The sequence below is a fragment of the Myxocyprinus asiaticus genome, chromosome 17, assembly GCF_019703515.2.
Source record: "Myxocyprinus asiaticus isolate MX2 ecotype Aquarium Trade chromosome 17, UBuf_Myxa_2, whole genome shotgun sequence".
Lineage (NCBI taxonomy): Eukaryota > Metazoa > Chordata > Actinopteri > Cypriniformes > Catostomidae > Myxocyprinus > Myxocyprinus asiaticus.
The window spans coordinates 36,118,144-36,131,129 of NC_059360.1; the positions used below are offsets into that span (position 1 = coordinate 36,118,144).

The 12,986-nt window shown below is 37.0% G+C and overlaps 1 protein-coding gene across 2 annotated transcripts in view; it reads left to right on the forward strand.

The window, feature by feature from the left end:
• The window catches only part of fmn2a (formin 2a), a 75,143-nt gene that overhangs the window by 35,712 nt on the left and 26,445 nt on the right, over window positions 1–12,986 (forward strand). For both annotated transcript variants that reach the window (XM_051723466.1, XM_051723465.1), the window contains exon 7: window positions 12,272–12,333. In XM_051723466.1, the coding sequence (XP_051579426.1) occupies window positions 12,272–12,333 (62 nt within the window). The remainder of the gene's footprint in view (window positions 1–12,271; window positions 12,334–12,986) is intronic.

Genomic DNA, 12,986 nt, shown 5'->3' on the forward strand with positions numbered 1-12,986 from the left:
TTCGAAAGTAGGTTGAGGTACAGTGGGGTCTGAGACCACATTGAAGATATGAGATTTTATTTTTCTCTTTCATTTAAACATTTTTAATTATATATATATATATATATATATATATATATATATATATATATATATATATATATTAATTAGATTTAAGCTAAATATAAATGATAAAAAAAGAAGAAATATTTAAGATTCTGCACTATTTTTAGGTCACAAATCATTTGTAAGCAAATTTGTGACCCATTGCTTCCAATGAAACACATAAGGTGCTCTTGGGAACATTCTCAAACTATGCTGGATAACATGGATCATCAGGTTTTTCACAAACATGTGGAGTCCATGCAGTCTCGACTGCATAAGCAAAAGGGGGACATGCCAAATTACTATATTAATAATTAATAATAATAATAATAATAATAATAATAATAATAAATATAGAATTAGTAAAATAGAATTAGAAAATAAAAAAATCAGTATTGACCCTACTGAAATGATTAGACTTCATCATTGTTTTAGTTTTCTTCAGTACTTTTTGTATAGTTAATAATTTACAATTTTTGCTTATGCACTCAGTGTCTTCCTCTGTTGAAGATATTTTCCTCATCTGTCTCTAGGGTCTTTCTCTCTCAAATTTTTCTCTCTCTATCCCTCCTTTTGCTGTCATCACCCTATCTATTCATTCTTCGCCTTGAATCAACTAGAAAGGAAATGATGCCATTTCTTCTCATCTCATGTTTGGGAATGTTAGTCCTGTCTCTCAGCAGTCTGAGCTATCCAAAACTCGGATTGTGGATTGTGTGAGTTGACGTCGGGGTCACTGCTCCGTGTTTGTCACTGGAATAGAATGCATAGGGAGAAGGCCAAACACTGTGACAGTTTATTGGGGAAAGCAGAATTTATTTTGTTTTGATTGGGTTGATTGTTTTACACATATATCTTAGAATTGTTTACACACATCTTTTGTTGCTGTCTCGTCTCAGATATCTCCAATGACTTGTGTGCTTTGACATTGGATAATCTTTGCTTTCAGTTAATGAAATTAACATACCTTTGATAGGCAGAGAGAAATCTGCAAATGACTGCATGTCTCCAGCAATTCCATGAGATGCTAAATTTATAAAGACAAATTAATCATAAAGAGCTCGAGCATAGGAGATTGGAGGAAAGAAGAGGAATAGAGAGGAATGGAAAGGTACCTGTCCTTATAAAAAACACTGTGGCGGTACAATGGTACAGTGATGGCATTATGTGGTATTTACAGTATATTCACCATATAGACCATGTTCATAAACTATGGTATCCCAAGAAATCAGTGATATTACTTCGTCCAAAAGCATCGTAATTCCACTGTACTTTTTGATACTTTTCAGTTAGTGCAACATTAATAATGTGTATTCCTTTGCTATGTCATAATTTGCTTTCAGAACAGGCGGCAGACAAGCTGAATTGTGTTTTCTTTCATGCATTTTTTCAAAAAAAAATTTCATGCATAATTTCCCTCCAGTAAAAGACAATCCTTTGTAACAATAAGCCTTTGTTAAACTGTATTTTTCTTTCTTCATTTTAATGAATCAGCGAGGCTGGGTGCAGTTTTAAAAACCACATAAGATTATGTAAATGGATGCCAAATATTATACACATGCACAAAATACACACACGTCCTGAAACTGGTGGTATTTGAAGAAATTTTTACTGGCTCTTTGAGACTTTATGGGCACAGTCCCCATGTATTATGTAGCTCTGTACCCACAATTCTGAACTGGTGGAGTCTCATTGGGTCTCACTGTAATTCCGCCCATTGGGAAGGCTAATATTTTTGGCCAGAGTAAACCACCAAATAGAAACAAATAGTTTCTTTGACATGGCAGTTTACCCAGAATCAATACATTCCTCAACATCACGCTTGACCACACTAACCGAGATCAGGCCCTTTGAGGAAATTGAAAGGAATGTTGTGAGTTAGTTTAATTGTGGATTTTAAAGGTTCATGCAAAGTTATGAGGAATATTTTACAGTCAGGAGTGGATGTTTCCTGCTGAAAAACAAAAAACAAAAACAAAAACAACTAAAACATGCCTAAGCTTGTTTGTTGGTCTTAGGTGGTCTCCTAGCCTAGTCAGGTTGGTCTGTTGGCTGGTTTTAGAAAATTTTGGGCACTTTTCAGATGGTAAGGCTGTGAGACCAGCTGGCCTTCCAGCTAATCCAGCAGAGCACCAGTTTAGCCAAGCTAGGAGACTAGCTAGACTAGCCGAATACGAGCTTGGCCTCGCTGGGAGACAATCTAAAACCAGCTAAGACTAGCAAATCATCTTGGACTGTTTCTGATGTGGTTCTCTTTCATTATACACACCCTGCTGAAGAAAACAGCCTGGGGTGCATTTCCCAAAAGCATCGTTAGCCAATTATGGTCACAAGTTCCATCGTTATCAACATAGTTCAACGATTTGGTGTTCCCCGAAACCATAGTTTCAACGAACATTCGCAAACAAAATCGCAAAATTGTGTGGTTAGAACTACATCTATTTACCTGTGGTTAGAAGCATAGTTCCTTGTTAGTTTGTTGTGTGGACATCATTTGACTTCGCTGAGGCTACTATATCTTTTATTCCATATATATATCTTTCATTCTGTCAAGACTTTGACAACAATTACATGCACTTAAGAAAACGGCTTATTCCGATGTTTGACTGACAGTGGCGTTTAAATGCGGATGAAGCCATTTAAGGGATTTCCCAGCGATGGGACAAATAAAGTATAATCAATTTAAGGCTGTTAAGAGAAAACGCTTTATCAGGGGTGTAAAAAGTATGTGAAAGTATGGAGACTGAGTGAACATTTTACTCAATTAAAAGTCCAAGTATCTAGCCAAAAACATACTTGAGTGAAAGTAAAAAAAAAAGTATTCACATTAAATAGTACTTAAGTATTAAAAAAGTAAAAAGTTACTTTTTTCCTAGCTAGATTAAAATCAAAAGAGGAGATTGTGTGAGAGAGGATTCTGTAAAATTTGATTGTTTTTTTTAGTCGCCTTTTTACTGTTTCTGACGACTGTCGTATTTCTCCCTCAGTGGCATTCGCAACCTGGTCATGGAATCATGTCACAATAACAAAATTTCCGCAAAATAATTTTTATGTGGCCTGCTGTACGTAACATGCCAATTTCCTGGTGGAATGAACACTAGAGGCGCTAAAACAATGACTTTTATCCCATTTCACTCAAATCACAAGTAAAACGGCAGATGATTAGTTCATAAACATGTTTTTTCGCTCTGTTTTTCAAACAATGCTTTCTTATGACATATAAACTAGGGATGTGCCCAAAGCCAAATACCTTATTCGGAAAGGCAACAATAATGACTTCAAAATGAATAACAGATTCATCCGAATAATATTAAAAATATTGTATGACTGATTATCCAAGAGGCACAAGGATAAAGCGACATTTTAAATAAACATATATAAAATTACAAATAATTTATAAATCTGTGCAGCCAATATTTCTAAAGTGTAAAACTTATGAATGAAAATGTGCACGTTGTGAGATCGGATGGGCACAGTCTCGATTCCATTTGTGGTCTCTGTTAATTGTGCACATCTGGAGCTTATCAAGTGTAACATTAAGATACAAGATCATATACACTTTCCACTTCTTGAAATATCTATGTTAATGTATCACACATGATTCTCATGTATTTATTTATAGCCTAAACCTGAGCTCAATGTTAAATTCCTGACCTGAAATGATGATTTCACATCGGAGCCCAACTATCAGTCTTTTAAAGTTGACCACATTTATGTCCAAATCAGCGATTAAGGAAATTATCTGGTTAAGACTTTATTCCCAAGAAAAGTTCAAATGTTCCATAAAGGTTTAAATGCTCCATAGAGTATTCATCTATTAGGATTATCCCTCCTTATGTAAAACGACAAAACTGAAACATGCTCCTTCTTTTTTTCTTCTTCTTTAAACTGTGCCACCTCTGGTAAGGCGCTAAATAAATGTAACATTATTATTATTATTAATTATTATTATTATTATTATTATTTAACAAAATAAATGTATTTTAGAAAAATTTCTGATAGGCTTACGGGACTTTCACCTGTTTGTAGGCTATATTGATTTTATTTTCATTTCTTTTAATGTTTGAATTTGTATTTATTATTCACTGCAAAATGTGTGCTTGACATTTCACATTTTGTTTGACACCTCCTGCCGTCAGAATAATGTTGTTATTCATGCACAGACAAACGACAATTCTGTTTCATGCAGATATTAATATCAGAAATACCAGGAGAAACCACAACATATTCCACAGTTAATGTAGCCTACAAATTCAGCTTCATCTGGTAAGAAAAAAAAAAAAAAGAATAAAAGAAAATATTTTTTTTAAATAATAGTTGTATAATAATATGAATAATAATAATAATTATTTTTAGTAGTAGTAGTAGTATGATTAGGCTGTTATTATGAAAAGGCATATACAAGCATATTTTATTTATAGAAACTATAAATGTAAGAGTAACATTTAAAAATGGACATTTCATTTAGTTTTGACGCACTTCCGGTTTAAGCCCCGCCCACACCCGGTTTTATCCGAATACAGAGACAGCTATAGATCATTTTGTCATATGAACAGATACAGATACAAATACAGATAATGGCTTCGCTGCACACCCCTAATATAAACACTTTTACTATAGGGCATGACTTATTTTAACGTTTACAGTACATAACCAACTACATTTACAAGCTTATTTAAGTGTGATCTGTTGCGGTACCTCAACTGATAGAGTGCTGCATATGTGATACAAAGGACCGAGATACGAGTCCTGAAGAGCACGTGTTGACACGTGAGCTGAAAGTATCAAAGAAACACCACAAAATTACATGGTTGTGTTTTTCATCTCACATTTGCTTTTTACGACACTATCGGTTAGGTTTAATTTTAGTGTTTAGAGTAGGGAGGTCGGTTTTGTTGATTTAAATCTCAAATTCACTTTGGAACTGCCCTGAGACATGTAATGAACCACATCATTTTATTTTGCAAAAATTTAGCCACAGTCATGCAATGTTCGTTGCATGGGAGAAGGCACTCACGATGTCAGAATACTCAGCCCCTTGAGATATAGAGAAAAATAAAAATAAAATTCAAATGAAGCTTTTGTTTTCAGCACGCCCTGGATTCGAACTTGCGACTCCAGGCATGGTAGGCAGCGTCACAAGGCTGCTGTCAGAAAACATGGCTTACGTGTCCATGTTAACGCATAAGTGAAGTTCTTTTTGAAGAGTTTGCATGTGCGTATGTGCTCAATTGCATCGGGGGAACCCTGTTGTCTGATGTAAAGGGAAACCCCTATTGAAGAGCAGTGTATCTGTTACATTTACATAGTGCATGCAGCTTTCATGTCTTAAGCAGCTTTCGCACATTAAACAGCTTTCTGGAGTACATGTAAAGGAGCTATTATAATTTGACCTCCACAGAACGTATTACTCCACCCACTGCGTAACGTCATTAATGACAGCTTTATATTGTGGAACCTACATGGTTCGAACAATGGATGTGCATCATAGTTATTACAGTTTCTGAAAACAGTCATCACTAGCTGGTTAATTTCTCCAACAATGCATCGTACTATGGTGGTTAAGCAGTGAGTTACGTAGTTGTACGGGAAATGCACCCCTGGTCTGTTTGCTGTTTTAGAGGGTTTTCGGGCACTTTTCAAATGTTCAGGCTGGGAGACAAGCTGGCCCACTGGCATAAATGCCAAGCAACACCTTGACCAGGCTGGGAGACCAGATAGACCACCTGAAGACAAGCTTGGCCAGGGTGGGAGACCAGCATAAACCAACTATGACCAGAAAACAAGCTGGTTTAAGATGTTTTTTTTTTTTTTTTTTTTTCAGCAGGGTTCTCTTTCGCTATACACACCTTGCTGGAAAAAAATACATGAACCAGCTTGTTTTCTGGTCTTAGCTGGTTTAAACTGGTCTTAAACTAGCCTAAGATGGTTTGCTGGTAGTAGCTGGTCTACCAGCTTGGTCAGACTGATCTCTTTTCTGCTTTTAGATGGGTTTTTGGGAACTTTTCAGACTATCTCAAACCAGCTAAGACCAACCACCATCTAAGGTTTGTTTCAAGATGTTTTTCTTCTTTTAGTAGGGTTTTATTTTTCAGGCTGGGAGACCAGCTTAAACCAGCTGGCCAACCAGCTAGCTGAGCACCAGCTTGGCCGGGCTGGGAGACTAGCTAGACAAGCTTAAACCAGCTAAGACCAACAAACCATCTTAGGCTGTTTTTTTGTTTGTTTTTTTTTTAACAGCAGTTAAGTAATCAGCCATTAGATCAAACAGCCAAAATTTTACATTTTCTAAATTTTTACTCACAATTGTTAAAACCAAAAGTACTTATTACAGAATCTAACCCTGCATGCTCACACCACCAGCTCTGGTGCAACTCCTCAGTTGGATTTACACTTAATCGCTCCCTTTGTGTGAGCTCTCTTATTTTGCCTCAGCTGGTTTTCATAAGATCTCATGTTCTAGGCCTTCACAAGCTGAAAAACACTCCTGCATGACTGACTAGAGCACAGGCAGCTCTTTCACAAACACACTTGGTGACAAGCCTTTGATTCGACCCATAACAGTCTCAGCGTTTCACAGTCAGCTCAGTGTTTATACGTGTAAGATTGGATTCATCAGCTTGTGATGCCGACCCCCCTCCGGACGATTTGTTTGTTATTTTTCTTCTCTGACTCACACTCACTTATTCTAGAGCACCATCTGTTGGGGTCTTCTAAGTTGTCAAAGGACATTGTTTTGTGAAAACATTCTGGATCATGTTTATTACTGTGAAAGCTATGCAAAAACATTTGTATGATGTCTTGCTTTTGTCTTCACTGCTCTATTTTAGCCAAACATATTACAGTTTACTATCTTGATCTGTTTAGAAAGACAAAAGCTTTGTTGTACTGATCACTCCTTTAAAGTTTCGAGAAGCTTTCAGAACCTTCTATTGCTTAGTTTAAAGAACACTGCACTAAAATCAGTGTTTTTGGGGAAGTACAGACCACATCCCTGGACAACAAGAGAGCCATTCTTTGTTTGGAGACTTTGTTGTAGGGATGTGGGCATTAAGCTGTTGTTGTTTGTGCTCGTGGTGATTGCCATGTAGATCTGGTGGAATGTTGTTCTTAGGTTGTTGACAGGTAAAATTACCAGGTTACCAGGAGTGTGCATATTTTTTCTGTCTCTCTCTTATACGCTCTTTCCATTTGTCATGTATTTCCTCTTCCTCTCTCTTTTAAATGGACAGTTGACCCAAAAATTTACTCACCCTCAAGTTATTCCAAACCCATATGACTTTTTCTTCCATGGAACACAAAAGGAGGAGGTTTGAAGGCTGTGCTGGTTGTTTCTTTTTTCCCCCATGCATTGACAATAAATGGAGATAGGAGCATTTAAACTCGAAAAAGGACACAAAATTACCATAAAATATCATAAAAATGGTCCATACACCTTGAATGCTTCAGTCCACATTCATTGTAATAGCATAGAAAAGAGTGACCAACACTTAAAATTTCTTCTTTTGGGTTCCACGGAAGTAAGAAAGTCATACTGGTTTGGAGCAACATATGGGTTAAGTAAATGAGGACAGAATGCTAATTTTTGGGTGAACCTTTCCTTTAAGGCTACAGTTCTCATATTTTGATATCTTTTCACCCATAACAAGAGTAGCCTAAATATTGACTGTCTGTCTCTTTTATATGTCTGTCTGTTTGCCAAATACTGTATGGAAGTTTTTGTTATTCTTTCTTGTTTGGTTTCTGTAATGCTCCAATGATCAATTTCTCAGTTCCCCAAATGAGTGAACCCACAACAGTCAGCTTGTAATAGCTCTATTTAGCACAGAAAAAAGTGTCCAGTCTAGCCAGCTCTGGTGGAGACTCAAATGCTTTTATTTTTCTAAAAAAAAAACAAAACTGGATAATTAGTGTTTTGTGCTGAGTAAACACATTTTGATAGTTTGATTAAATAGTTTGCAATGCTCAGAATTATGAAGGTGGAATCTAGTTTTTGACAATTGGTGGTAGTCAGACTATAGCCCATATCATGCTTTATGTACAAAATGAGTTTTGCTGTTATTGCTGTTAGGCTAGTGTGGCATAGTGTTCATCTGTCATCATAGTGTTCAAGATGAGACTGCTGTCACCCAAAAATGAAAATTATGTCATCATTTACTCACTCTCATTTTCATATGACTTTCTTTCATCCGTAGAGAACAAAGGATATGATGGGCACAATGTTTGTTATTCACTATGATTGCATTTTCATACAGTCAAAGTGAATGGTGACTAAAGCTAACATTCTGACAGTCCAGAAATCACACAAGAAAGAATAACAAAAACTTAAATTCACTATATGGAAAGCACACAGACATATAAATGAGAGACAGACAGTAAATCATTAGGCTACTCTTGTTATGTGTGAAAAGATATCAAAAGACAAAACTGCAGTCTTATATTCCTGAGAACTGAGCATGACTGCTGTGTGCATTTTCCATTTTCCTTTTCGATTTGTAACTAGTAGCACCTAATAAACAAGCAAAAAAAAAAAAAAGCATTATGGTCTTAATAAAATGCCCAACATTGGTTTTCTGCTGTTGTAGAACATCCGCCTCAAGGTTCGATGTGTTGTGCATTCTGAGATGTTATTCTGCTCTCTACAATTGTACAGAGTGGTTATCTGAATTACTGTAACCTTTCTGTCAGCCATTCTCCATTGACCTCTCTCATCAACATGCTGTTTATGTCTGTAGAACTGCTGGTCACTGGATATTTTTTGTTTTTGGCACCATTCTGAGTAAACTCTAGAGACTGTTGTGTGTGAAAATCCCAGGAGATCAGCAGTTACAGAAATACTCAAACCAGCCTGTCTGGCACTAACAATCATGCTACAGTCGAAAATACTGAGATATTTTTTTTCCCCACATTCTGATGGTTGATGTGAACATTAACTGAAGCTCCTGACCCATATCTGCATGATTTTATGCAATGCACTGCTGCCACACAATTGGCTGTTTAGATAATCGCATGAATAAGTAGGTGTACAGATGTTCCTAATAAAGAGATCAGTGAGTGTACATGGACAGCGGGACTCCTCTCCTCGTGTCCCCATCTGATGTTTGTGAGTGTGGCTCATCAAGGACTCTCACTTCCTATATTAATACAGACTGTTATCAGTGTACTGCTCATCATTTACTGTTCAACATCTTCTGATTGATACTCACCTGTTTACCTCAAACTGTGTGTTTAATAAATACCTGCCTTCGGGTTCAAACATCATCTTCGAGTTTGGGTTTCCGTTACAGATACATTCATCTGATCGAATTTTGAAGGCAGCATAGATGTATCCTTCACTGCCTATGAAATCCCACAATCCTGTATGTGCGGATCCACAGCGGTTGAGCTGAAGAAAAAAAATGGCGGCCGAAGAGGCAGTTGATAGCCAATTTGTGTATAAATGTATGTTTTTATTCACTTTTTCCAAATTTCCATTTCTAGCAAGAAAGTAGTATTGTAGTTATTAAATATACACTTGGTTATCGCCTAAACTCTCCTGATTTTGTTCTAGATTATTAGACCATTCAGTCCAACTGAACCACAATGAAGCAGATGCGTTACCTTTAGTGGACACCAGATGGCGATAATCAGTTACTGGTATCCTAGCAATGATGTGATGTTATGCTGCCTCAGTAGCCTGTCCGAAACCAGTTTCTGGAGGTACCTTCGTACACGAATGCTGTCTATTGAGTCATTGACTGATAGGTCAGCCAGGCAACAAGACAGCTACCTTTGGATTCGGACGCAGCACATTTCTGACAGTAATGGGTCTTGAACTCTGAAGAAGAGGCACTCGTGAAACTTTATAAACAAGCTAATGAGAGGGGCATGTTGTTCTTTCACTTCGGCATCTTTCGTCTTCCTTGTTCATCAAGGAGAGAAAAGGGCGGAAGAGCTACGATTAATGTGTAAAAGTGAGTGATGTTTATACACGTTAAGGGGCTTTCACATGACTCACGCCGAATACACTGAAGTTTATGAAGTGATGATACTTTATACCAAAGTGTTTTTTCCACACATGTTTTTGGTTCACAAATAATGTCTTTGAGAGTGCAAAGCAACAAGAAATATTAAAAAACTGTCCAAATATGTGGAGATATTGAATGTCTCATATTTTACTATAATTAAATATTACCTTATCGTTTCCGAGTATCAGAGGCCCCAGTTATTAAACTAATTTAGGTTAACCAAGAAAGCGCTAAGAACTAAACATAAACGAGTCCTTTTATTACTTTCTGCTATCAAAGCAACTGTAATTTTTTTCTCTCTCTTCCAAATATGTTTTCATTGTTTATTGTGCACATCTTCCGCTTTCTTGTGTGGCAAACTCATAAAATCACCCCTCCGTGATGCTTTCTGCAATGCTTGTCATGTGGAGGGCAATGCGGCGCATGACGCTGGTGCTGAACGGAGCGTTGATGCCTCGACTCAACTCAACTTATTATTAGGCTATTATTGCCCTCATTTCTGATAAAAGTCATGCTCAGCAGTTAAAATCAGTAGGAAAATGATAACATAGATCTGCTTTGTGTTTATAATTCTTAAACATTCTAGAGAAGTCAGTAGATTTGAAGTCATGCAAGTTTTAATAAAGGAGAAGGTAAGGATGTTATTGAAACTCACTATTATTAGACTATTATTGTTGTCTTTTTGGATGAAAAATAATGCTCAAACTGAAGGAAAACTATAGATCTGCTTTGTTCTTTTAATGCTTAAACACTATAAAGTCTCTTTGTAGATTTTGGTCATGAATGACTCACTGATTCAATGACTCACTCATACCACATAGGACGCTCATTTGTCGCCACCTAGTGACATCTCCAGAAGTGGTCACTGAGCTAATCAGTTAATAAAATTGAACAAATTTGTGACACAGAAGCAAGCCACACCAAAATGCCCTTTATTTTTGCAGCTAATTTTCCACAATTGTGCAGTTAATTTGCTTTACTTAAATCATTAAAATAGCTGGAATTGGTGCTTTTGTCTAATTCTTAAAAATAAAATATCCATGGAAAAAATAATGTGTGGACCAGTGATTCTCTCACCTTTTTTGCCCTTCATGAGTTTGCATTCCTTAATTTGCTGTGGCATTGCAAGAATTAATTTGCAAGAACAAATCTACAAATTAGAAAAGAAGCAAATTTGTTGTTCTTTCATTACCCAATTAGCGCTTTTGCCACCTGTGAACTCATTACACAGCATACATACAGTATGTGACTTTATAGTGGTGTGCCGTAGTATTTTTTATTTGTAAAAAGTGTGCCATGGCAGAACAAAGGTTGGGAAACACTGAGCTGTAGGATGCTCCCTTGCTCCTTATTTAGTGGATGACTTAACCTGCAGTGTGCTGTCTGTCTGCACTGGTCTCAGAACTGTTCGAAATGCACCTTATTTTCATCCTAACTCCATATAAAGCCTTTGAAAGCAACATTTGATATTCAGCTTTTGGATGAACCCATTGATTCTCATTGTGATAATGCACAGTAAATATAGGATTTCGTGTGTACACGGGGTGGCACGAGGTTAAAAGAAAAGTTCACCCAATAAGGAGCATTCTGTCCTCATTTACATATACTGTATCGCTCCAAACCAGTATGACTTTCTTAATTCCATGGAACCCAAAAGAAGAAATTTTGCTATTACAATGAATGTAGACGGAATAATTCAAGGTGTATGGACCACTTTTATGATACATTTATGGTGCTTTTGTGTCTTTTTTCATGTTTGAAAGCTCCAGTCCCCATTTATTGTCATTGCATTGGGAAAAAGAAACAACCAGCATTGCCTTCAAACTCCCTCCTTTTGAGTTTTACAGAAGGAAAAAAGTAATATGGTGCTGTAACAACATGAGGGTGTGTAAATGATGACAGATTATCCTTTTTGGATGAACTAAGCAGGATCCCTTTAAGTAAGAGGGACTTCCTGTAAAGATTTTGATTTTGTTTTGTTAAAAATTTGAAATAGAAATTCAACTTAAAAATATTAGTGATGTCCTCATTGCATACAGATATCCGAAGTATTCCACATTTTACTTAGTACAGAGGAAATTTGAATTCTCACTGGCCACTGGCCAGTGACTAAAATCTTGTATCCTGATGGTTCAATCAGTGAAGGTTACTCTCATTTTATTTCTCTCTCTTTTTGACAGCCATCTTGAACATGGACTGCACAGTGGTGGATCTTGAGACCCTGCAGGCGCTGTATGAAAATGTAAGTTTACCCCATGACAGGACACAACAGTTCACTAAAACTATGATGAATCCTGACACTCCTTTTACAGAGTCCATACATTATAATAATTTCATCCCATTAAACTGTTAAACATCTCAGAACTGCACAGGAACATGGACAGACACTGTGATATTGGCGCTCTGCCTTGATGCAGTCCACTCCAAAAGAGAGCAGCGGAAATGTGTGTTAAGTACCAAAACAAACACCGCTGGAATGAGTAAGGTTTACCATGGAGCCAGGGTGCCTGTCACTGTCTGAGAGAAAGAGAAAGCGAGAGAGAGAGAGAGAGAGAGAGAGAGAGAGGCACAAGATGACTGTGAAAAGAGAGACATGTAGACACAGAACTATAGATAGACCTAGAGGAAGACAAAAGCAGAGGATGAGGTTTTTCCCTCAAAGAATAAAAAAATACAGTTCAAAAACTCAAAGGGACAGAGCAGAGAGATGAGCTATCATGCTGTTGTTATGTAATGTCTTGGCAATTCTAGACTACGTCAGTTTGACTTCACTGTAGGGGGCATAAATCAAACCCGCGGTCCTGTTTCTTGGAAGATCATCGGATCTCTCAGTTACAGTTGGTTAAGAACAAGTACTGATTTCACCATCAGTGTGTGTGCGCGCTGAAGAGTTTG